This window comes from Neomonachus schauinslandi, unplaced genomic scaffold (assembly GCF_002201575.2).
Source record: "Neomonachus schauinslandi unplaced genomic scaffold, ASM220157v2 HiC_scaffold_155, whole genome shotgun sequence".
Lineage (NCBI taxonomy): Eukaryota > Metazoa > Chordata > Mammalia > Carnivora > Phocidae > Neomonachus > Neomonachus schauinslandi.
This window is the reverse complement of record NW_025408856.1, coordinates 15,826-40,311: the sequence shown is the minus strand read 5'-3', so window position 1 is coordinate 40,311 and position 24,486 is coordinate 15,826. Positions and strand designations below refer to the sequence as shown.

At 41.1% G+C, this 24,486-nt stretch overlaps 1 protein-coding gene across 1 annotated transcript; it reads left to right on the top strand.

The window, feature by feature from the left end:
* Positions 1-263: 263 nt before the first annotated feature.
* LOC123323664 (protein FAM205C-like) lies at positions 264-13,657 on the top strand (the record flags this gene model as incomplete). Its single annotated transcript, XM_044912112.1, has 4 exons — positions 264-748; positions 3,682-4,118; positions 7,544-7,605; positions 13,615-13,657. Coding segments are annotated over 4 exons (1,027 nt in total), but the record flags the coding sequence as incomplete, so codon positions are not given.
* Between the last annotated feature and the right edge of the window lie 10,829 nt (positions 13,658-24,486).

The following is a 24,486-nucleotide window of genomic DNA, read 5'->3' as shown; positions in this document are numbered from 1 at the left end:
CCTGGGTGGCTCAGTTGGTTAAGCATCCCACTCTTGATCTCAGCTCAAGTCTTGATCTCAGGGTTGTGAGTTCAAGCCCTGCTTTAGGAAGTATATCAAAAACTAATGATGTACTGTGTGGAGACTAACATAACATTTAAAAAAAAAAAGCCCCGCATTGGGCTCCATGCTAGGTGTGGAGCCTACTTAAAAAAGCATAACAAAACCAACAAAAAGAGGCAGGTGTCACTCCATCAGTAACTGTTGCCATCTTCCCTTCCCAGCCAGGGCTGGCTTCCTAAGGAGGGAAGTGTGAGGCGGCTCCTGTGTGCAGATCCTACCTGCCCCATCTGCAATGCTGTGGCTCTGGAGATTCAGCAGTTGCTGGTGGGTGAGAACACCCTGATCTCTCCACCTTCATCGGGGCCATCGCAGGGCTCCTCTTGCCTAGAGATTTTTTCCATGTCTAGTCTCTCTTTGGAGCAGAGTCAGGGTTCCCTGCACTCCAAAGATCTTTCACTTCCATCTGTAACCCCCACAAAGTTACAATTAACGGATCAGAAATCCTTAACACAGTCAGCTGCCCAGTCAACCAATCTCAGCATCCAAGATCAGCAGGCTGAACACCTTCCGCGAAGGAAGGGATTTCAAGTGCCAGATGTGTCCAGGGATGTAGGAGTTCTTTCTTCTTCAAGTGAGGAGCCTAGGATTCCTGTGAATCAGCAGGACAAGAGGAAGAGCCACTCTGAATGTGTGCTGGAGAAACAAGGTAAGCTGCCCTTGAATATCTGATTGTCTTTCTTTCCCTGAATTCAGAACTCGTGAACCTAAAACACCCCATTGCCTTGCATGTTCCTATTTCCCCAAAGCCCTGAGGTATCCTTAAGTACATGTATATAAATGCATGCATTTCTATACCTGAGGGCTCCCAAGATCTTTAGAAGAGTTCTTATGACAGCTTATAACACATAGCCCCAAATATTTTCCAAGCCTGGGAGAAAAAACCCAACCATTTCTTTCATCATAATGCTACCTCTAAGGCCTCTGTTGAAAATATGGTCTATCTTCCTGACCTGAGTTCATGAGAGTTGAGCCAGTCTGCCCAAACTTTCTGGGTTATAGAAGGATCCACTCTGAAACCAGAGCAAAGACACTGCAAGCAAATCCCAAACTCCATGGCTCTGGCTCTACCCTCTACTACGTTTCGTTTCTAAGTGGTCTCTATCCATTGCCTGGAGGACCCACTGATGCCTCAGTGTGCTATCTGCAGCAGAAACATAGCTACCTTTCTATGATTCCTCTTTTCTGCACAATGAGTCCTCAGTCTGCCCAAAGATCTCTCCACAAAACGGGAGCCCAGTCCCTTTTTCTTCAATAATTTCTTCTTGATCTCTGTACTGTCTAAAATTTCCCCCACCTAAGTTAGCCCCATCTTCTTTCCACATCCCCAAATTTGGGCTTCTCCCTCTGACTAACAACGAACCCATATCAATATCCCACTTCCTCCTCTGTCCAAGGGTGAAGCCTTAGAGTGGCACCAGCTGCAAAGGCAGCCACATCTTCAGTGGGGCTTGCCAGCTGTTGCCCAGTGATCTCTGTAGATGCAGAGAATCATATAAAACGAAGCCCTGAGACATGTTTCTGCCTGTCCCTAGGGGCCTACCTGCTAGGAGAAGCCCATTTCAGTCTTTAAGAGGGAGGTGGTGTTTCCCTGGAACATGCCCAGAGCTGCTTGAGTTCTACTTTCAGAAGTGGTTGATTTAGCAAATTGATTCACTATTGCAAGGGCCTGCCCCAGAAGATCCAGCAGTCCAAACAGTTGCTCCTGTCCCCTCCTCACCAGCAGCCCTTGCCCCAGAGCAGCACACTGACCAGTGTGAGTGTCCCCTAGCTTGTAGACCTAGAGGCCAGTGGGGATAGTGACCTGTTCTGATCCACTGTGGGAGCAGGGCCAGTCCACAGTTGCTTGCCCAGCTAAGGCAATGTTGCAGAGCTACAGTGACTACAGGTGTGGTAAAAATTGCTAGGGCATTGTTCCTGTTCACATTTGTAGCTGTTGGGACTAGAAATCATTGGGTCTACAGCATTCCAAGTGCCCTGGCAACAGCTTGGTTCTCTTGTGCCCAGAAAGTAAGTCCCTAGATGTGGAGGCAGCTGTTAGCCCCTACATGGATCAGGAAGCTACATCCTCAATACTGATAGGCCTTGACCAGCAGCAACAAGCCTCACCTGATGCTGTCACTGATCATCCTGATCAGCACCTGCCTGGGTCTCTTCCCAAGGAGCCATTGAGAAACTGTAGACAAGTTTTGGCCTTCCTGTCAGGGCTGCCAGCTTTTTATTAGGTGGCTTTCTCCAAAGCCATGGCCCTGGCAATCACTAGCCAATCACTAGCCAATCACATGACGTGTCTGGGCCTGTTGGGGGCCAGTAGAACCTATGGCTTAATATCATCTAAACACCAATGTGTAAGTCCTGGGCCAGCTTTCAAGATGCCAATGAGACTTGTGCAGACAGTGCATAAGCATTCCAGGTTGAAGTATAGGTGAATGGAGATGGTGCCTCTAGAGAGCCAGACATCCTGCTGGCCCCTGTTCACTCAAGATACCCATCTTGGCCAAACTAAATTTTTACCTGAAAAAGAAATTCCTGGAGATACATTTGGGAAGTCTTATAAAGACAAAGGAGTCCAGGAACAAGTTGTGGATGTCCCAAGGAATATCTGTGCCTAGAACTCCTTTTGGAGTCTAAACAACCAAGGAGAAACATTGCTCCAGGATCTATCCATCCCACCAGGTATCATCCCATGTGCTCTAGAATGCTCCACCTAAAAGAACAGCTTGTAGTTAAACTAAGGCAGTGCAGGAGAACCAAAGGCAAGTTAGTCCCACCGGGCCTCCAAGATCTCACAACCCACTGGGGACACAACAGGGTCCCAGGTGCTTTGTATTCATCTGGAAACCAGTGTGAACAAGCTCAACCTGGAGGAGCCCTGGAACCCTTATCCCCTGCAAAGGTGAGGACAACTCCCTACCCCAGCAGAGAAAACAGAGGACCCAGGAAGACTTAAAGCAACAGAGAATCACAGACAAGGGGGTGCTGCTTTGAAGCTCTCCCTAGCCGGAGAGAACATCTACTCTGTTGAGGTTCAGAGGCCAGGAGGGACTCATAAATAGAACCCTTAGCACCCCTGACTTCCCAAATGTATCTCCAGGATCTTTCTCAAGTATAATTTGTTAGGTCAAGATGGTTGCCTTGAGTGAGTTGGAACTAGCAAGGATCTATCTGGATCTGCAGAGCCACCATTTCCATCCCCTCAGCTGACTGATCCCTATCAGCACCTTCACCAGTTTCTCCTTCACTTTGAGTTCCTAGAGTTTCCCCTAGGACTCCTTGAGTCAAAAGGCCAGATGAGAATGGTCTGTAAGGTTGTTAAAGCAAGCTGAATGATCTCACCCAAACAAGGATTCCTCAGAATGCCAAAACTGTGGAGTTGCCAGAGCTTAATGGGCCAGACCTTACATGACCAACTGACTGGGCCATTATTTGCTGGGCCAAATTGTAAGTCCAGCATTGAAACTGACCACATTTTTTGAGATCCAAACTTTGCAGGGCCAAAATTTATAGGGCCACACTTTCTAGGGTCAAGAGCTGCAGGGTCTATTAAAAGCAGCCCAAATTCACAAGATCCCATTCTTCCAGAAGCTGCAGAAGCTGGCTTAGGAAATAAGGTGAAGCACTTTCCACACCGGATTAACCCCGAGATGAAAGGTCAAGGGCATAAAGAATCCATTCTCCTCTCTAAGGATGAGACAGTGCCCAAAACCATGACAAAAAAGGTTGAGAAGACTCCACCCCCCACCAAACACCCTGTGACAGGAGCCAAGTTGGAGAAGAAAACGGAGGAGGAGGGCATGACCTTCTTTGATGCCCCCCAGTCTCTGGACAATGAACTCAAGCAACAATCCCTTCCGCCCAGACGCTCCTGGTTCCTGTGCCTTTCCCATGACAGCTCCAAGCACTGTCCTCAGCTGATTTGTGCCACTCAGCCAGAAAATCCATCCCACGTCTCAGCTCTCACCTCAGCAGAAGGCACTGGTCTACACAAAGAGAATACCCAGTCCAGGAAAAAGGAGTTCGTAGGTTCCCAATCCTCTGCATGCCCATGAAAAAGGATGTCATCCTTTCCGTTAATGTGCAGGTGAGGCAGGACCCTCTCCAAATATACTCTATACCTCTAAGCAAAGAACCACCTGTTTGTGCCTCCTTATTTTCAAGGTTGTATGTGATGTAGAGAGTAGAGAAGGTAGATAATACTTCCCATGTAATATAGGAGCTTAAACTCATATTTCAAATAGATCAGCATTTTCCACACAATTCTTTCAGTCCCACCCTGAATTGTGGATAGGGGGACTTGAGCAAAGAAGGAAGACCCTTGTCCAAGGTGCACTGAGGGTGCACCAGGCTTGAATTCTATCATGTCTTCCCGTGGCATCTATGGGCCCTAGAGGAACAATGGGGCATGATGATAGTATAAGAAGTAGCAGCCAGGAATCTAGTGCATTTTGGGTCCATAGGCACAATTCACCAATAACTTCTATATATGCCCACAGTCTGAAGGGAAGTTTTTTACAGGAGTGTCACAATGCTCATCCTTGATAAACACAAAAGAACACAGATAATGTGACATGTGTCAGAAGCAAATGATAGAATCTCCCCTCTCTGCACCCTGTTGTTATTGATTAGATCTTTAGAAGGGCTAACCCATCTGGGAGTCTGCTGTAGCCTGTTGCCAGTTTGACCCCCATTGCCTTTCAGTTGCATGGGATAAATGCCTCCTAGAACGAAGATCAGGTAAAGAGAAGGTTCCCAAAAAGATCACAATAAAAATGACTTTGACCTGAGTCTTATATTCAACAGTTCAAATATTCAACTACTATGTGCCAGGTACTATGCCAGACACTAGGAACACAATGGTGAACAAAACCAGGCCTTCCTCCATTGAGCTTATGGAAGCATGGAGTAGACTGTCAAATAGAAAGTTACTAAAAGCACTGTGATAAGGACTAATTAGAGGATGTAGGGGAAATACACACAGGGCACTTAACCTAATTTGGTAGGGGGAGGGGGTTCATGAAAATTTTCCCAGAAGAGGTGATATGTAGACTGAATTTCAAAGGATAAGAAGTTGTCCAGGAAGGAAGTGGGGAATCTCTGGGTTTCCCCAGGCTGAAAGTACAAACTGAGCAAATGTATGGTGTCAAGCAAATGGGTATGCCATGTAAGAGAACAGTAACTTGCTGGAGAAGTACCTATGATAATCAAAAGCATATTAAAATATTTGAGGGATCAGAATGAGATTGCCAAACTAGAGAATGGATGGCATTCACCCATGCATTTTTTTCATTCCTTCAACTAATACTGAGCGTCTACTATATGCCACACACTTGTATAAGCACTGAGTATACAGCAATGAACAAAAGAGGAAAAAACAATCTGTCTTTAATGAGCTTACGTTGATGGTACACTAGGGAGGGAGATAAAAGCAGCGTAAGTAGGGGTGCCTGGGTGGCTCAGTCGTTAAGCATCTGACTTTGGCTCAGGTCACAATCCCAGGGTCCTGGGATCGAGCCCGCCATCGGGCTCCCTGCTCCGCGGGAAGCCTGCTTCTCCCTCTCCCACTCCCCCTGCTTGTGTTCCCTCTCTCGCTGTGTCTCTGTCAAATAAACAAATAAAATCTTAAAAAAAAAAAAAGCATAAGTAAAAAATACAGTATGTAGAAGAAGACCAAATATATAAAAGGTAAGAAGTTTGGGGAAGATTTAGGTGGGGTGCAGTTTTAAATAGGGAGTTCAGGGCAGGTCTCACTAAAAATGTGGGCATGAGGGTGCCTGGGTGGCTCAGTCAGTTAAGCGTCTGCCTTTGGCTCAGGTCATGATCTTGGGGTCCTGGGATTGAGCCCTGTGTCGGGCTCCTTGCTTGGTGGCGAGTTTGCTTCCCTCTTTGCCTGCAGCTCCCCCTGCTTGTGCTCTCTCTCTCTCTGACAAATAAATACATAAAATCTTTTTTTTCCCCCCAAAATGTGGGCATGTGGGATGCCTGGGTGGCTCAGTCAGTTAAGCATCTGCCTTCAGCTCCGGTTATGATCCAGGGTCCTGGGATCGAGTCCCTCATCAGGCTCCTTGCTCGGCGGGGAGCCTGCTTCTCCCTCTGCCTGCTGCTCCCCCTGCTTGTGCTCTCTCTCTCTGTCAAATAAATAAATAAAATTTTAAAAAATGTGAGCATGGACTAGAGAGAGATTAGAGAGTAAATCACATAGGTAACTGAGGAAATTTCATGTCAGACATGGATAACTGAGCAACTTTCATGTCAGAAACATGGTCTGGAGGCTGGAGCATGCCTGAGCTATTCCAAGGAAGAAGGACAGTGAGCCCAAAGCAGAGTAATCATTAAGCGGGAAAGTAATGGAGGACAAATCAGAGCTGTAAAGGGGCCAAATGGGGTAAGGCCTGGAAGGTCATTGCAAAGACTTTGACTTTTTGAGTAAATGGAAGTTGCTGTTAGAGGATCTGCTTAAATCTGCCTTATGTTTTAAAATGATCACCTAGGCTGAGTTGCTAACAGCAGTGTTGAGGGTATAGACTTGGATAGAAGCAAGGAGATTGATTAGTCATGAGATTATTCCAGTAATCTTAGCAGCAGAGGAGACCAGAAGTGTTTAGATGCTGGAATCATTTTGAAGTAGAGACAATAGGATACTGATATCCATTTACTGATAGATTGGATGTGGACAGTTAGAAAAAATAAAAAATCAAGGATAACACCAATGTTTTTGGCCCAAACTTCTGGCAATAGGGAGTTACCATTAACTGATGTGAGAAATGCTAGGACTGGAGTAGAATGATATGTGTATTGGAAAGGGGGAGTGGTAATCAGGAGTCCACTTTTTTTTAAATTTATTTTTAAAAATTATGTTAAATTAGGAGTTCACTTTCACACAGAGATAGATACTGGACATTCAAGTGTATATATTGATTAGACAATTTGAGCATATGACCCTGGAGTTCATGGAAGGGCCTAGGCTTTAGGCAGACAGATAGACAACTAGATAAATAGATATACATAGGTGATGATGATGATGATGAAGAAGAAGATAGATGATAGCTAGATAGATAGATAGATGTATTTAAAACCACAAACCATGAGACTAGGCTAGGGAGACAGAAAAATTATTAAATCGGTGTGATGAGTGCTATGGTATATGGGATCCTGTCCCAGGAGGAGGTACTCAGCTGATAAGGAGAACCCTGGGGTCACATAAAGGTGTCACAATAAAAATGACCTTGAAAGGCATCTTACATTCAACAATTAAAATATTTGAGTACTTACTGTCTTCCAGGAACTATGGCAGACATAACAGTCACCAAGACACAGGCCTTGCCTCTATGCAGATCATGATCTCCTGGGTAGACAGTCTCACATGCCCAAATTGCCTAATCAAAATAAACACATGGATGTCCAATATTCATCTTAAAAGTGAACTCCTGATTCCCTGTCCCCCTAGATCTACCACAGAATCACACATGCCAGACCTGGCAGAAAGACAGAGGCTGCCCTCACTGGAAGGTATGGATCCCTGTTTTGGACACCTTGTATCTCTCAGAAGGTGGCACCTCTGCATTCCCCACCTCTGCATTCCCACCTTCTGACCTACCACACAGGAGCCAAGAGCTAAAGGAAATGCAGGAAGTGCTGTAATCTCCCTATGATGTGGTATGGGGGACTATGGGACACTCCTGCTCCACTGATTGGTAAGGAAATCCTGGATGACTCAGTATCCCGGTAAACCAAGAGGTGGTGGCAGGACTCTCTTCCACTGATAGGACCCAATGTGTCCACTGCTAGCAAGATGCAGAAAACCCAGGATGGGAAGAAGCATCAATGTGTCCCTCCTCTGAATGATGATTCTCTGCCTAACGGATGGGGGCCCAGCCGCTGTTGTGACCCTCAGGGTGAGGAGGCCAAAGGCCCAAGCTTGCTGAGCCAACACCCTCCACGTGTTTTCCTAAAGCATCCCCGAGATCATAGGAGGTCTTGTGACAGGCACATCCTCCCTGCCTGGTGGGAGTTGGGCAGAGAGCCATGTAGGAGGATGCCCAGGAGAAGGAATGTGACTCAGAAGGGTCACAGCATCATCAGGTGAAAAGCCAAGGTTAATGTGCACACATCCTGGCTTAGGTGGAACAGGCCCTTCCCATGGTCCCCCACAGGCTCCTACCTGCCCCCAGTAGATTTCTATCACGGAAATTTCAAACAGCTGACCATAACTGCTAGACTTTTTTCCTGCTCATTCCGCTATGGCAGCGAGGTCATAGAATATTCTGAGCACAGGAGTTAAGTGTGTGAGACTTTTATTTCCTTGCTCTTGCTCAATTCTGTCATGCCAACCTCTTGCCAGCAGGGGACCAGGATTCCATGAACATGAGTTGAAACTCCCTGCCCTACTCAAATTCCTAACCTGTTGGAGATCCTTAGATTCAAGGGCTCAGTTATCTTTGCTCATCTGCTCAAAATTCTAGTTCTCTACTCTGTAGGTCTTTGGGTAAAATATCCCCTGCTCCTAAATTCCCACATCCTCTGAATCTCATCCTCCTTTCCACAGCCTTATCTCTGTTTTGGCCTAACTTCCCATCACCACCCTATACTTGCCTTTCACTGTCCAGGCTGAATCCCTGGAAGGATGATAGTAAATATGAACATAGTAGTGAAAAAAGCAAGTTACAAAAATAATCATATTACAGTCTCATTTTAAAAATATTAATAGATTTTCTTTTTAGAGCAGTTTTAGGTTTGCAGAAATATTGAGCAGCAAGTACAGGGAATTCCCATACACCTCTTCCCACCCTTGGCCACATACAGTTTCCCCTCTTTTAACATCTTGCAGGGCGCCTGGGTGGCTCAGTCGTTAAGCGTCTGCCTTCAGCTCAGGTCATGATCTCAGGGTCCTGGGATTGAGCCCCGCATCGGGCTCCCTGCTTGGCGGGGAGCCTGCTTCTCCCTCTCCCTCTACTGTTCCCCCTGCTTGTGCTCTCTCGCTCTCTCTGTCAAATAAATAAATAAAATCTTTAAAAAAAAAAAAAACATCTTGCATTTAGTGTGGTATATTTATTAAAAATAGATGAGCCAGTATTGATTCATTATTATTAACCAAGGTTCATTGTTTACATTAGGATTCATTCTTTGTGTTATACATGCTATGGGTTTTGACCAATGTATAATGATATATATCCACCATTAGGGTACCATACAGAATAGTTTCTGTACCCTAAGAATTCCCTGTGTTCCACCTAATCATTCCTTTTTCCCTTCCCCCAAATCCTTGGCAGCCACTCATCCTTTTTTTTAAATTGTGATAAAATATACATAACATGAAATTTACTCTTTTAACCATTTTTAAGTGTATAATTTAGTAGCATTAAGTACATTCACAGTGTTGTATAACCATCATCACTATTTCTAAAACTTTTTCATCAACCCAAACAGAAATTCTATACTCATTAAACAATAACCCCCAAACCCCACCCTACCCCAGCGCCTGGTAACTTCTATTTTCTGTCTCTATAAATTTCCTTATTTTAGGTACTTCATATAAGAGGAATCATGTAATATCTCTCCTTTTGTGTCTGGCTTATTTGCGTCTGACATAACATAATGTGTTCATTCATCTATATTGTAGATGTATCAGTATTTAATTTATTTTTATTGCTAAATATTCCACTTTATGTACATATTACATTTTTTTTTATCCATTTACCCATTGATGGACACTTGGATTGTTTCCACTTTTAGCTACTGTGAGAAATGCTGCTAGGAGCATTGGTGTGCGAGTATCTGCTTGAGTCCCTGCTTTCTATTTCTTTGGATATGTACCTAGAAGTGGAATTGTCAAATCACATGGTAATTCTGTGTTTAACTTTTAGAGAAACTGCCACCAAATTGTTTTCCACAGCAGCATTTTGCCTTTTCACCAGCAATGAATAAGAGTTCTTACTGCTCCACATCCTTACCGCATTCACTATTGTCAGTGTTCTGGATTTTGGCCATTCTAATAGGTGTGTAGTGGTATCTCATAGTGGTTTTAATTTTTAATTCTCTAATGACATGTTGAATATCTTTCTGTATCTTTTTTACTTTTTTTTTTTAAAGATTTTTTATTTATTTATTTGAGAGAGAGAGAATGAGAGACAGAGAGCACGAGAAGGAAGAGGGCAGAGGGAGAAGCAGACCCCCTGCTGAGCAGGGAGCCCGATGCGGGACTCGATCCCGGGACTCCAGGATCATGACCTGAGCCGAAGGCAGTCGCTTAACCAACTGAGCCACCCAGGCGCCCTTCTTTACTTTTTTTTTTTTTTAAGATTTTTTATTTGAATATCTTTCTGTATCTTTTTTGATGAAGGGTTCAGGTCTTTTGTCCATTTGTAAATTGGGTTATTTTCTTATTGTTGAGTTTTAATAATTTTTTGTATATTTTGGATACCAGTCCTCTATCAGGTATGTGTTTTGCACAGATTTTCTCCAAGTGTGGCTTGTTTTTTCATTCTCTTAGTAGTGTCTTTTGGAAAGAAGTTTTTAGTTTTAATGAAGTCCAACTTAATTTTTTTTCATAGGTTGTGCTTTTGGTGATGCATCTAAGAAGTCATCATCAAACCCAAGATCATATAGATTTTCTCATAATCTCATTCTTGAAAGAAAAAATATATATATGTTTCTATTTTTCATCTTTTGTTAATCTGTATTTTCTAATTTTTTTACATTGCAAATTAATTACATACTTTTTTATATAATTTAAAAATACCAGAGTTGGCAACAAGGTGGCTTCTTTTAGTTTTACATATAGCACTCTGTGATCCAGAAGACAAAGTTTTACCACTTCAGATTTCAGTTTCCCTATCTATCAGTGAGTACTAGAACAGAGAAATCACAGAGTTCCCTTTCTGTCATAACATCTAGCATACTCATACTTTTTTTTCCAAGTTCTTTAAAAAGTCCATGGACTTAATTGGAGCATCCAGCCAGGGTGTATCCAGCTATGGGGCAGGGGAGGACTGTGTGTATATGTGTAAACATTTTTAAGGCTATTCACCTAGGAGTTTATGGAAGTAAGAAGCTGGGTCTATACTTTCCAGACACTGTCCACATGCCTCATGAGCACCAGCTGTGCTCTATGGTTAGGTGGGAAAGCAGGTCCCCATGAGGGGAACAGGCACACCACACCAGGGAAGGAGAATGTGAAACTGACATACAACCTGGAACATAAACTGGTACAACCACTGTGGAAAACAGTAGGGAAGTTCCTCAAAAATTAAAAATAGAGATACCATAACATCCAATAATTCCATTATTGTGTATTTACCCAAAGAAAATGAAAACATTAATTCAAAAAGATATATGTACCCCTTTGTTTACTGCAGCCTATTTCCAATAGCCAAGATATGGAAGCAACCTAAATGTCTATCAATAGATGAATGAACAAGGAAGGTGCAGAAGACACACACACACATCCCTTATATATATAACGGAATATTATGCAGCCATAAAAAGGATTAGATCATGCCATTTGAGATAATGAATGGACCTAGAGGGTATATGCTAAGTGAAATAATGCAGACTAAGACAAATGCCATATGATTTCACTAATATGTGGAATAAAAAAATGAATAAACAAAAAAGCAGAATCAGACCTATAAATACAGAGAACAAATTGTTGGTTTCCCAAGGGGAGGAGGTGGGGTTGTTGGGCAAAATGGGTGAAGGGAGTGGGAGATACAGCATAAAGAATATAGTCAATGATACTGTAATAGTGATGTATGTGGACAGGTGGTAGCTACACTTGTGGTGAACATGGCATAAACTTGTTGAATCACTGTGTTGTACACTGGAAACATAACATTGTGTGTCAACGATACACAAAAAAATTTAAAAATCTGCTCTGCCCCTCCCCCCTGTGCTATCACGCATACTCTTTCTCAAATAAATAAATCTTAAAAGAAAAAAAAAGCAAGGGTGGGGTACCTGGATGGTGCAGTCATTAAGCATGTAATTGGTTTCAGCTCAGGTCATGATCTCGGGGTCGTGAGATCAAATTCCCAGTCAGGCTCCTGCTCAGTGTGCAGTCTGCTTGAGACTCTCTCCCTCTGCCCCTCCCCCCTGTGCTCTCTCATGTGTGTTCTCTCTCTCTTTCTCTAAAACAAATTAATTAAAAAAAAAAAAAACTGAGGGGAGCCTGGGTGGCTCAGTCTTTTGAGCCGCTAACTCTTGGTTTTGGCTCAGGTCACGATCACAGGGTCCTAGGATTGAGCCCCATGATGGGCTCCTTGCTCATCGTGGAGTCTGCTTGGGATTCTCTGTCCCTCTCCCTCTGCCCCTCCCCCCACTTGCTCTCTCTCTCAAATAAATAAATAAAATCTTTTTTAAAAAACCCTGACACACAATCCTTCACTGTGGACCTTCCTTGTGGTCAATTATTATTTCCAAGGCCACATTTTTTCTCAGAAAACTTTCGTGGTAAGTCTTTCAGATTTTTTTTTTACTTTTTTTTTGGAGAGAGAGCCTGCACAAGTGGGGGAGGGGGCAGAAGGAGAGGGGGAGAGAGAGAATGTTGTTGTTTTTTTTTGTATAGGCATGTTCATAGCAGCTTTATTTACAATAGTAAAAAATGAAAACCTAGTGTTACATTCACACAATGGATTACTATTCAGCAATAACAAAAAAGAACACACTAACTAGAGAAGGAAAAACTAAGGTGAAAAAAATCAAAACAGTTATTATTTCTTATAGGTTAGGAATTGACTGAAAAAGGATACAAGGGAACTTTCTGGGGTGTTGGAAATGTTCTATACTGTAATATCCTTTTGTCAAAAGTATACAGCTAAAAATTGTACACTTCAATGTATGTAAATATTACCAAAAATAACCATATATTAATGATGATGATGATGATAGAATGAGGTGGTAGGGAATAGGTGAAAGTATAAATGATATAAAAATGGCAGAATATTGGGGTACCTGGGTGGTGCAGTTGGTTAAGCATCTGACTCCTGGTTTCATCTCAGGTCATGATCTCGGGGTCCTGGGATTGAGAACCCCCCCATCGTGTGCTCAGCATGGGGTCTGCTTAGGATTCTCTCTCCCTCTCCCTCTGCCCTTCCCACTCTCTCTCTCAAGAATCTTAAGCAGGCTCTACACCCAGCACAGAGCCCAATATGGGGCTCAATCTCACAACCTTGAGATCATGACCTGAGCTGAAATCAAGTGAGCCACCCAGGTGCCCCATCAAATTTTTTTTTACTGTGATCCATAGCAAGAAATATAGCTGTATATACAAAGTTATAAACATGTGTTCGTAGATCTAGACCTGAACCCAAAGTTTTGTGAAACAGTCCTACTTTTACTACACGTGATGTTCCTGATATTTTCTATACTTTTTATCCCATTTCATTAAAACAGTCCTGATAGTGACTCTCTCAGATGATTTCATGACTTCCCAATGAGTCTGGACCTACAATTTGAGAAACACAGCCTTAGGATAATTTTACATTTTTGATTACAGAACTACCTTTTTGTCTTGATTTAAAGATGGTTACCTCTAAAAGACAAGGACAACATTGTGGAGTATAAGGTAAGCCTTCCCCTTGACTTCTGTGGTGCAAGAACAGAATTCTCAAGCTTGTCTTAAGAGTCTGTGTGGTTGGAAGGTCTAACAGATGGACAGCTACTAATATACCTTTGGAAAAAAAAAACGTACTCTATATGAGAGGCTGATCCTTTTTGACCTGTGAATATATACAAAAGAATATTTATTGGACCATTGTTTTTTTTGTATAGGCATGTTTTTAATTAAATGTGGAAATAGGGGTGCCTGGGTGGCTCAGTCGGTTAAGCATCTCCCTTCGGCTCAGGTTGTGATCCTAGGGTCCTGGGATCGAGCCACACATCGGGCTCCCTGCTTAGCGGGGAGCCTGCTTCTCCTCTCCTCCCTGCTCCTGCTTTCTCTCACTATCTCTGTCTCTCTAATAAATGAAATATGTTTTAAAATGTGGAAACAATCTCAACAGGAATACAAAGTCTAGAGCAATGATTCTTAAATGGTGAACTGGATGGATCCTGGGCAGGTGGGAGGTGTCTATAAGAAACTCCAAGAAGAGGGAGAGAAATGAGTGGATTGAAAAAGCATATTAATTAGAATATACATATTTATATTTGGAAGACAAATATTAAAACACATTACCCCCCCCTTTTTTTGTAACATAGACTACAAAACAGTGGAGGTTTACAGTATCTTCTTTCTTCTTGGGAAGACACAGAAGGTACCAGCTCTCTAAATAGTTTGGGGAAGCCCCCTCCCAGAAGTTGTATTAGAAGTTTTAGGGAGCAGTCATAAAATGTTTACATTTTAAAAACTGAGAAACACTTGTTCAAAGACCTAGAATAAACATAACTTGAAATTTTAACTTTTCAAGAATTATTCCTTGGAGGAAAATCAGTGGTAATCATTTAGTTCTTACAGGCTTTTTCAGACAAACATAATAAGAGTTATTGAACAAAGGCCAGCCAATTAGGGGAGTTACACTTTAAGTGAAATGACTCATTAATATTGTATCAGCAAACTAACTACAGGCACCTCCTAATACACTGTAGTCCTGCTACAACCATTATTCTCTATAAGGATAACAAGAATCACTATTAAGCTATCTCAGTTGTTAATCATGTCATTACAGTGGCTTTGGGAGACTGTCTTTAAAGGAATTTCAATGAACTAAAGTGGACATCTACCAGTAAAAGAAAAAAAAAACTAAACAAAACCCTACACAACACCCCTCCACATCTTTCTCCCAGAAAAACACCCAAATACCCCAACGCTTTCCAACCCTGACCAGACGCTAAGAGCACTTCTATTCCTTTTACCTGAGATGGCTCCTTTCCTAGCCACATTTTCCCCTCTCTAAAGGCAGAAAATGTAAAATAAAAGAAAACAGCAAAATCCAAACAAGATCTCATCATTTTGAATTGATATGGCTTCGATTTTGAGAGTAAACTATGAGGACACAAGAGAACTAGGCTTAATGAATGAGGCCAAAATTTTTAATGGTTAATGGAGGAGAGGATCAAACTTATATACAAAAGACACCTTGGTCTCTTCTACAGATGGTGTTGGGAAGATTGAACAGCTACATGCAAAAGAATGAAACTCGACCACTTGTTTACATCATACACAAAATAGATTAAAGACCTGAATGTGAGAACTGAAACCATAAAAATCCTATAAGAGAGCACAGGCAGTAATTTCTTTGATATCTGCCATAACAACATTTTTCTAGATATGCCTCCTGAAGCAAGGAAAACAAAAGCAAAAATAAACTATTGGTTCTACATCAAAATAAAAAGTTTCTTCACAGCAAAGGAAACAATCAAAACTAAAAGATACCCTACCAAATAGGAGAAGATATCTGCAAATGACATATTCAATAAAGGGCTAGTATCCAAAATATATAAAGAACTTATACAACTTAACACCCCCCCAAAAAAATAATAATCCAATTTAAAAACAGGCAGGAGACATGAACACACATTTCTCCAAAGAAAACACACAGATGGCCAACAGACACATGAAAAGATGCTCAACATCATTCATCATCAAGGAAAGGCAAATCAAAAACACAATAAGATATTACCTCACACCTGTCAGAATGGCTAAAATAAAAAACACAAGAAACAAGTGTTGGCAAGGAATGAGAGGGTTTTTTTTTTAAGATTTTTTTTATTTATTTATTTGACAGAGAGAGAGAGAGCGAGAGCAGGAACACAAGCAGGGGGAGTGGGAGAGGGAGAAGCAGGCTTCCTGCCGAGCAGGGAGCCTGATGTGGGACTCGATCCCAGGACCCTGGGATCATGACCTGAGCCGAAGGCAGACGCTTAACGACTGAGCCACCCAGGTGCCCAGGAATGAGAGTTTTAAAAGGCAACCCTCTTGCACTGTTGGTGGGAATGCAAACTGGTACAGTCACTATAGAAAACAGTAGGGAGATTCCTCAAAAAGATTAAAAATAGATCTACCCTTATGAAATCACACTATTGGATATTTACCCAAAGAATACAAAAACATGGGGCGCCTGGGTGGCTCAGATGGTTAAGCGTCTGCCTTCGGCTCAAGTCATGATCTCAGGGTCCTGGGATCGAGCCCCGCATCGGGCTCCCTGCTTGGCGGGGAGCCTGCTTCTCCCTCTCCCTCTACTGTTCCCCCTGCTTGTGCTCTCTCACTCTGTCAAATAAATAAATAATCTTAAAAAAAAAAAGAATACAAAAACACTAATTCAAAGGGATACATGCACCGCTATGTTTACAGCTGCATTATTTATAAGAGTCAAATTATGGAAGGACCTAACTATCCATCAATTGATGAATGGATAAAAAAGATGTGGTATATATATTGGTAGTCAGAGATAGACAAATACTACATGGTTTTACTCATATGTGGAATTTAAGAAACAAAACAAATGAACAAAGGAAAAGCAAAAGAGACAAACCAAAAAAACAGACTCTTAAGTATATAGAACAAACAGTTACCAGAGGGGAGGTGGGTGGGGGCATGGGTGAAATAGGTGGAGGGGATTGATAGTACACTTATCTTTTTTTAAATTTGATTTTACTATGTTCTGTTAGTCTCCGTACAATACATCATTAGTTTTTGATGTAGTGATCCACGCTTCATTGTTTTCATATAACACCCAGTGCTCCATGCAGTACATGCCGTCCTTAATACCCATCACCAGGTTAACCCATCCCCCCACCCCCGCCCGTCTAACACCCTCAGTTTGTTTCTCAGAGTCCATAGTCTCTCATGGTTCGTAAGAGTACACTTATCTTGATAAGCACTGAGTAATATATGGAATTGTTGAATCACTATACTGTACACCTGAAATAAATATAACACTGTGTGTTAACTACACTGGAATTAAAATTTAAAAAGTAAAATTTGAAAAAAAATTAAAATGGATAAAAAAGACACCTTGATTAAAAGTGAGTGTTCCCAAATATCCAAAACGTGCGCATGGAATACTTGAGAAATTTAAAAAATCAGCTTGAATTTCCAGAGAAACAAGTGGTAGTGGTTAGTGACAGTTAAAAACAAATGTCTGGAGAGGCCTAGCTAAAGTAATAAGACACAAAAAGGAAATGAAAAGTATACAGACTGGGAAGGAAGAAATCAAACTATCTTTGTTTACAGATAACATGAATGTGTATGTAGAAAATCCAAAAAATTGACAAAACTGTAATAAACAATTATAGCAAGGTTATAGGATATAAGGTTAATATACAAAAGTCCATTGCTTTCCTAGGTATATAAGGAAAACTACAAAATTCTAATGAACAATATTTTTAAAAACTAAATAGATATTCCATTTTTAAAGAAAAGGAAGACTCAACATTATCAAGACATCAGTTCTTCCCAGTTGATCTATAGATTCAATGCAATTCCAATCAAAATTCCAGCAAGTTATTTTATAGATATCAATAAACTGATTCTAGCATTAAGGAGGGCACTTGAGGGAATGAGCCCTAGGTGTTATATGTAACTGATAAATTACTAAATTCTACCTCTGAAACTAGTAATATACTATATGTTAATTAAATTGAGTTTAAATTTTTAAAAATATTCCAAAAAAATATGATTCTAAAGTTTATATAGTGAATTCAATTTTGAAGGAGAAGAGCAAAATCAGAGAGACAAAAAGGTATAAAGGTATAGGACCATCTGGTTGTTTGAACTAGAGGAAATGAAAGCAGATGACAACCTGAATCTTTCCTTGGTACTGCTGCAGCCAAAAAGTCTGTCTAGATGTTTTTCTAAGGTACTAAGATATACATGGCAACTGGGTTGTGTGTTTATATGTGTATAAAATATGTATATTCTCTGCAGAGAATTTGCTCATTTATAAGGGCAAAGTGGGAGGAGGGGTGCTGCTCTGCATCAGGAGAAGGGAGAGAGGGAATTGGAAGGCAGTTTAGGAACCTCTCTCTATAAAGCTAAATAACTGAGAAAGTAAATAACAATGATCTCCTGAAAAGTGAGAGGGCTTCATTAGGCAAAAACAAAGCAAAAGAAACCTCTGAAAGGAAGGACAGGTGGAAGCAACCAAAGAGGGCTCAAAAGGTGGAAAAGAAAGCCCCAACTTTTCATTGAGATCAGAAGAGAGGTAAACAGATCTAGATGATTCTTGCTACCTTCCAGAAAGCATGTGTTTTATATATCTTTGTTGAATGAATGTTGCATCAATGACTGGGCAACATGTTTGAGATCATGGTATCAGTACCTTTTCTTTTCCTCAAAATGGACCGGAGAGACTGATCAGACAAAATTTAAAAATTCAATTCTAGAAAATACACAGGTACCAGCTCATCACATCTACTTTGCTTCTCCAGAGGTAGAGCCTGAATGATGATTCAGGGCTAGCAGGGGTGAAAATAGGCAATTATATAGTAGCTACAAGTGATTTCTCTGACCACAGGGCAGAGCTACAAAATTGTGGAATTTAGCCAGTTTCCATAACCACAATGATAAAAGAGAGACCAAAACACCAAAGTCAAAAGTTTGCTGCATATATGCTGTGTCCTAGGGCATTGTGACCTGGCCCACAGGAGGGCAGCTGCCCCAAAGGCATGTATAGGAAGCTTCAAAATGCATCTCTTCTGTCCTGGGTTTGAGCTGGAGAAATTTAGCACAAGCAGCATCTGCACATAACAGTGAAAATTTTCAGAGTGGTTGATAATTGGCTTCTGGAAGCATGTGCCTGAATGATTGTGTGAGAGCCTCAGGGAAAGCCATATACCTAACAAAGAAAGTGGAAAACCAACAGAACTAGGGTCTGTAAAAAAATGTAGAATGCACATAACAACACCCTGAACTCACTGCACATCTGGCTGTTATTAACACTGATGAGACTCTAAACATAACCAAAACAACAACAACAACAACAAGTCTCTACGCAACTAATGAATTGTTGAACACCACAACAAAAACTTATGATGTGCTATATGCTGGCTAACTGAATATAATAAAAATAAAGAAAGAAATTGTGAATTTATATGAAAAAAAGTCTCTTTACCCCTCCATGAGACTCCTGCTCTTTGAGGAAATCCAAGTCTTAAGTGATTTGCCTGTTCTCCAGTCACTGGCTGTTGCTTTAGGAATGGAGCACCTCACCACAGTGCTTTTGGAGCCTATTCTTAGCCAGAGTGATTTGGCATGCTATTTTTAGTTTCCATCTCTGTAGATTCAGTGTCCCTCCACTTACCCTTGTTTTGTTTTTTTTTTAAGATTTTATTTGTTTATTTGACAGAGAGAGACACAGCGAGAGAGGGAACACAAGCAGGGGGAGTGGGAGAGGGAGAAGCAGGCTTCCCGCGGAGCAGGGAGCCTGATGCGGGGCTCGATCCCAGGACCCTGGGATCATGACCTGAGCCAAAGGCAGATGCTTAACGACTGAGCCACCCAGGCGCCCCATCCACTTACCCTTGTTTATCCAGTACAGCAGCACTAGCTTCAGTCAGCCCAGAAAATATGGCCACCCTAAATTAACTGAGTTATTTTGGGGTTTCCAAGGACTGAAACTGAGTCTTCCTGGACTCAGCTCAAGAGAATGAGGCATCTGTGAGATCCTGCTGTTGCATAATATTTACTGAAAGCCCATAAAGCTCTAACATACATGGGGACAAAATTATGGCATGATCTTTAGCCTCTGGGGGCCTTGGGTGAATCTTCATGAAAGGCTACAGTCCTGGCTTCCCACAGAAGCAGAGCAATAGTTAAGGAATATCCCATATCAGTGACTGGCTGGTATGACTGCACTTAGCAGGCAGAACTTTCTAGCAAGATGGAGAGGCACTCCCTATTCTCTGCTCTGGACCCAGGAAACACAGATTTTGTCCTATTTAATGTACTCATTACATCCTGTTTATCACCATTAACTTATTTTTTGATACTACAAACATTTGCAGAGTGCAACCTAGTATGTATCAAGCACACATCAGCCTCATAATAAATGTTGGCAAAATGAACAAATGGAACCTCACTCAGCCTGTAGAATGCAGTATATGTGTGTAGGGTGCATAAGTGGAAGGCTTTTTGAGATGTTGCATAAGCTAAATCTTGAAAGATAAGTAAGAGTTTCTGCGATGGATAAAGAACAGTCATTCCAGAAGGAAGTAAAGTACACAGAAAGGCAGGCACATAGATCTACAGAGACCCCTCCACTCTCCCGCATTGTGGCTCAGGTAGTATGAAACCAGACTGGGTGCTGGGTAGAAATAGGCAAGGAAACCTACTTTCACATAGAATTATCATTAGCTCAAAGAATTGATTGGAAATTGTATGGTTAAAGTAATAAGGAAATATGTCCTTGGATCTCAGAAATTAAAAATAAACTGACCTAGAGAACTGGATTTCCTGTGACTAGTGTGGTAGGCAGTCTCTCAGATGGCTCCTGTTGAGCCCTGTCTCCTGATATTCATGGCACTGTATAATCCCCTCCTGAGTACCAGGCTTCTGGCCAACAGATTATGGCAACATTGAGGGGTATCACTTTCCATGATTAGGTGACAAAAGATTATTACTTCCATCTTGCTAGGCAGCTCTCTTTATTGCCTTCTTAATGTGCACACTTTTATGAAGCTGTCATATTGGAGAGGCCCACCCCACTGAGGTTGGCCTGTGGCAAACAACTAGTGAGGAACTAAAGTCCAAAAGAGCCTAATGAACTGAATTCTGCCAACAACCACTGAGTGAGCTTAGAAGCAGATCCCCAGTTGGAACTTTGGATGAGACTGCAGACTCGTGGCTGACACCTTGATTTTGACCTTATGAGAGACCATGAGGCAGAGGATACAACTAAGCTATGTTTGGATTCCTGACGCATAGACAGCATGAGATAATAAATATGTGTTGGTGTAACTGACTAAGTTTTATGGTAATTTGTTATGCAACAATAGTAGTACAGACAGGAAGTGGGGAAACTGATAAGTTCCAGGGCTTTCAATGTATGTACTGCAGTACGGCAAAGGCCTTGGGATACAACATTCCTGTGCCTCACAAATTTTCTGGTGAAGTGTGTGTTTAAATCCTTTCCTCTTTTTAAAATTGTGTTGTTTGGGGGAAAAAATGGGTTGCTTGCTTTCTTATTGTTGAGTCTTGAGAGTTCTTTATATATTCTGAGTATGAGTCCTTTTCCAGATAGATGACATGCAAACATTTTCTCCCACTATATGACTTGTATTCTCTTAACATTGTCTTTCAGAGGCAGAAGTTTTAAAATTTTGATGAAATACAATTTATCCCCTTGTATGGATCATACTTTTGGAATTACTATATCTGAGAAATTTTTGCCTAACTCATGTTCATGGGTTTTCTTCTATGTTTTCTATAAATTTTATAGTTTTAAGCTTTACATTTGATCTGCAATCCATTTTGAATAAGCTTTTGTATATGGCATGAAGTAGGAATTGAAATTCATTTTCTTGGATATTGATAACCAATTATTCCAACACCATTTGTTGAAAAGACTTTCTCCTTTGTTGAAAATTGGCTGTCCATACATGAGTGGGTCTATATCTAAATTCTCTATTCTGTTCCATTGATCTATTTGTCTATATTTATACTAATACCACTTTATCCTAATTTCTGTTGCTTTATAATAAGTCTTGAAGTAATTTAGTATTAATCCTCAAACTTTACTCTTTTGCAAAATTGTCTTGGCTATTGTGGGTCCTGTGTATTTCCAGAAGAATTTTTAAATGAGCATGTCAATTTCTCAAGCGTGGAGAGGTGACCTCATAATAATATTGAGTCTTCTGATTGATGGACAGGTAGGTATAGCTCTCCATTTTTTTTTAAAGATTTTATTTATTTATTTGAGAGAGAGAGAATGAGAGACAGAGAGCACGAGAGGGAAGAGGGCAGAGGGAGAAGCAGACCCCCTGCTGAGCAGGGAGCCCGATGCGGGACTCGATCCCGGGACTCCAGGATCATGACCTGAGCCGAAGGCAGTCGCTTAACCAACTGAGCCACCCAGGCGCCCCTAGCTCTCCATTTTTTAAGGTATCCTTTAATTTCTCTCAGCAGTGTATTGCAGATGCAGTGCATTGGTCTTGCACATTTTTGCTAGAATTTTATCTGTATTTCATGTTTTTATGCTGTTTTCAATGGTATTTTTTTTATTTCAATGTCCAGTTGTTCATCACTAATATACAGAAGTACAATTGAATTTATATACCAGCTTTATTTATATCTAACTTTGCTAAATTAACTTACAGTTCTTTTATTATTATGTTATATTAGTCACCATACAGTACTTCATTAGTTTTTGATGTAGTGTTCCATGATTCATTGTTTGCATATAATACTCAGTGCTCATTGTAATATGTGCCCTCCTTAATACCCATCACTGGGCTAACCTAACCCCCCACCCTCTCCCCTCTGAAACCTTCAGTTTGTTTCCTGAAGTCCATAGTCTCTCATGGTTCATCTCCCTCTCTGATTTCCCCCCTTCACTTTTCCCTTCCTTCTCCTAATGTCTTCCATGCTATTCCTTATGTTCCACATATAAGTGAAGCCATATGATAATTGTCTTTCTCTGCTTGACTTATTTCACTTAGCATAATCCCCTCCAGTTCCATCCATGTCCATGCAAATGATGGGTATTCATCCTTTCTGATGACTGAGTAATATTCCATTGTATATATGGACCACATCTTCTTTATCCATTCATCTGTTGAAGGGCATCTCGGCTCCTTCCACAGTTTGGCTATTGTGGACATTGCTGCTATGAACATTGGGGTGCATATGCCCCTTCTTTTCACTACATCTGTGTCTTTGGGGTAAATATCCAGTAGTGCATTGCTGGATCATAGGGTAGCTCTATTTTTAACGTTTTGAGGAACCTCCATACTGTCTTCCAGAGTGGCTGTACCAACTTGGATTCCCACCAACAGTGTAAGAGGGTTCCCCTTTCTCCACATCCTCTCCAACATTTGTTGTTTCCTGCCTTGTTCATTTTTGCCATTCTAACTGGTGTAAGGTGGTATCTCAATGTGGTTTTGATTTGAATTTCCCTGATGGCTAATGATGTTGAACATTTTTTCATGTGTTTGTTAGCCATTCAGATGTCTTCTTTGGAGAAGTGTCTGTTCATGTCTTCTGCCCATTTTTTGACTTGATTATTTGTTTTTTGCGTGTTGAGTTTGAGAAGTTCTTTATAGATCTTGGGTACCAGCCCTTTATCTATAGTGTCATTTGCAAATATCTTCTCCCATTCTGTGGGTTGCCTCTTTGTTTTGTTGACTGTTTCCTTTGCTGTGCAGAAGCTTTTTGATGAAGTCCCAAAAGTTCATTTTCACTTTTGTTTCCTTTGCCTTTGGAGATGTGTCTTGAAAGAACTTGCTGTGGGTGATGTCAAAGAGGTTACTGCCTATGTTCTCCTCTAGGATTTTGATACAGTTCTTTTTTTTTATTAAGATTTTATTTATTTATTTGTCAGAGAGAGACAGAGAGCACAAGCAGGGGGAGTAGCAGGCAGAGGGAGAAGTAGGCTCTGTGCTGAGCAAGGAGCCTGATCTCAGGACCCTGGGATTGAGCCCCACGCTGGGCTCCCTACTCAGTGGAGATCCTGCTTCTCCCTCTCCCTCTATCCTTCCACCTGCTCGTGCTCTTGCTCTATCTCAGATAAATAAAATCTTTAAAAAAAAATAATGCTGAATAGAAGTTCTAAGAATAGATATCCTTGTATTATTATTAATCTTAGCGAATAGGCATCTAGTCTTTCATCATTAACTATGATCTTAGCTGTGGGGTTTTCATAGATGCCCTTTATCAGCTGGCAGAATTCTTAGTTTGTTAATTTTAAAAATCAGGAATGTGTCTTGTATTTTGTCAAATGTCTTTTCTACATCTATTGACATGATCATATTGTTTTTATTTTTTAGTTTGTTAATATGATGAATTACACCAATTGATTTTTCAAATGTTAAGCCAACTCTGCATTCCTGGGATAACCCCACTTGGTCATGATGTATTATCCTTTTTATATATTTTTGGTTTCAATTTGCTAAAATTTTGTTTTAAAGTTTTCTATCTATGCTTGCGAGGGATATTTGTCTGTACTTTTATTTCTTGTAATGTCTTTGTCTGGTTTTGGCATCCAGGTAGTGCTGGTCTCATGGAACAAGTTGGTAAATATTCTCTCCTCTTCAATTTTACTCTAAAAGAGTTTGTGGAGAATTGGTATCATTTCTTTCATAAATGTTTAGTAGAATTAACCAATGAAGGCACCTGGGCCGGAGATTTCTTTGTGGGAAGGTCTTTGACTAAAAATTCAATTTCCTTTATAGATACAGGGCTACTAGGTTGTTTACTTCTTCTCAAGTGAGCCTTGGTAGTTTGCATTTTTCCAGAAATTT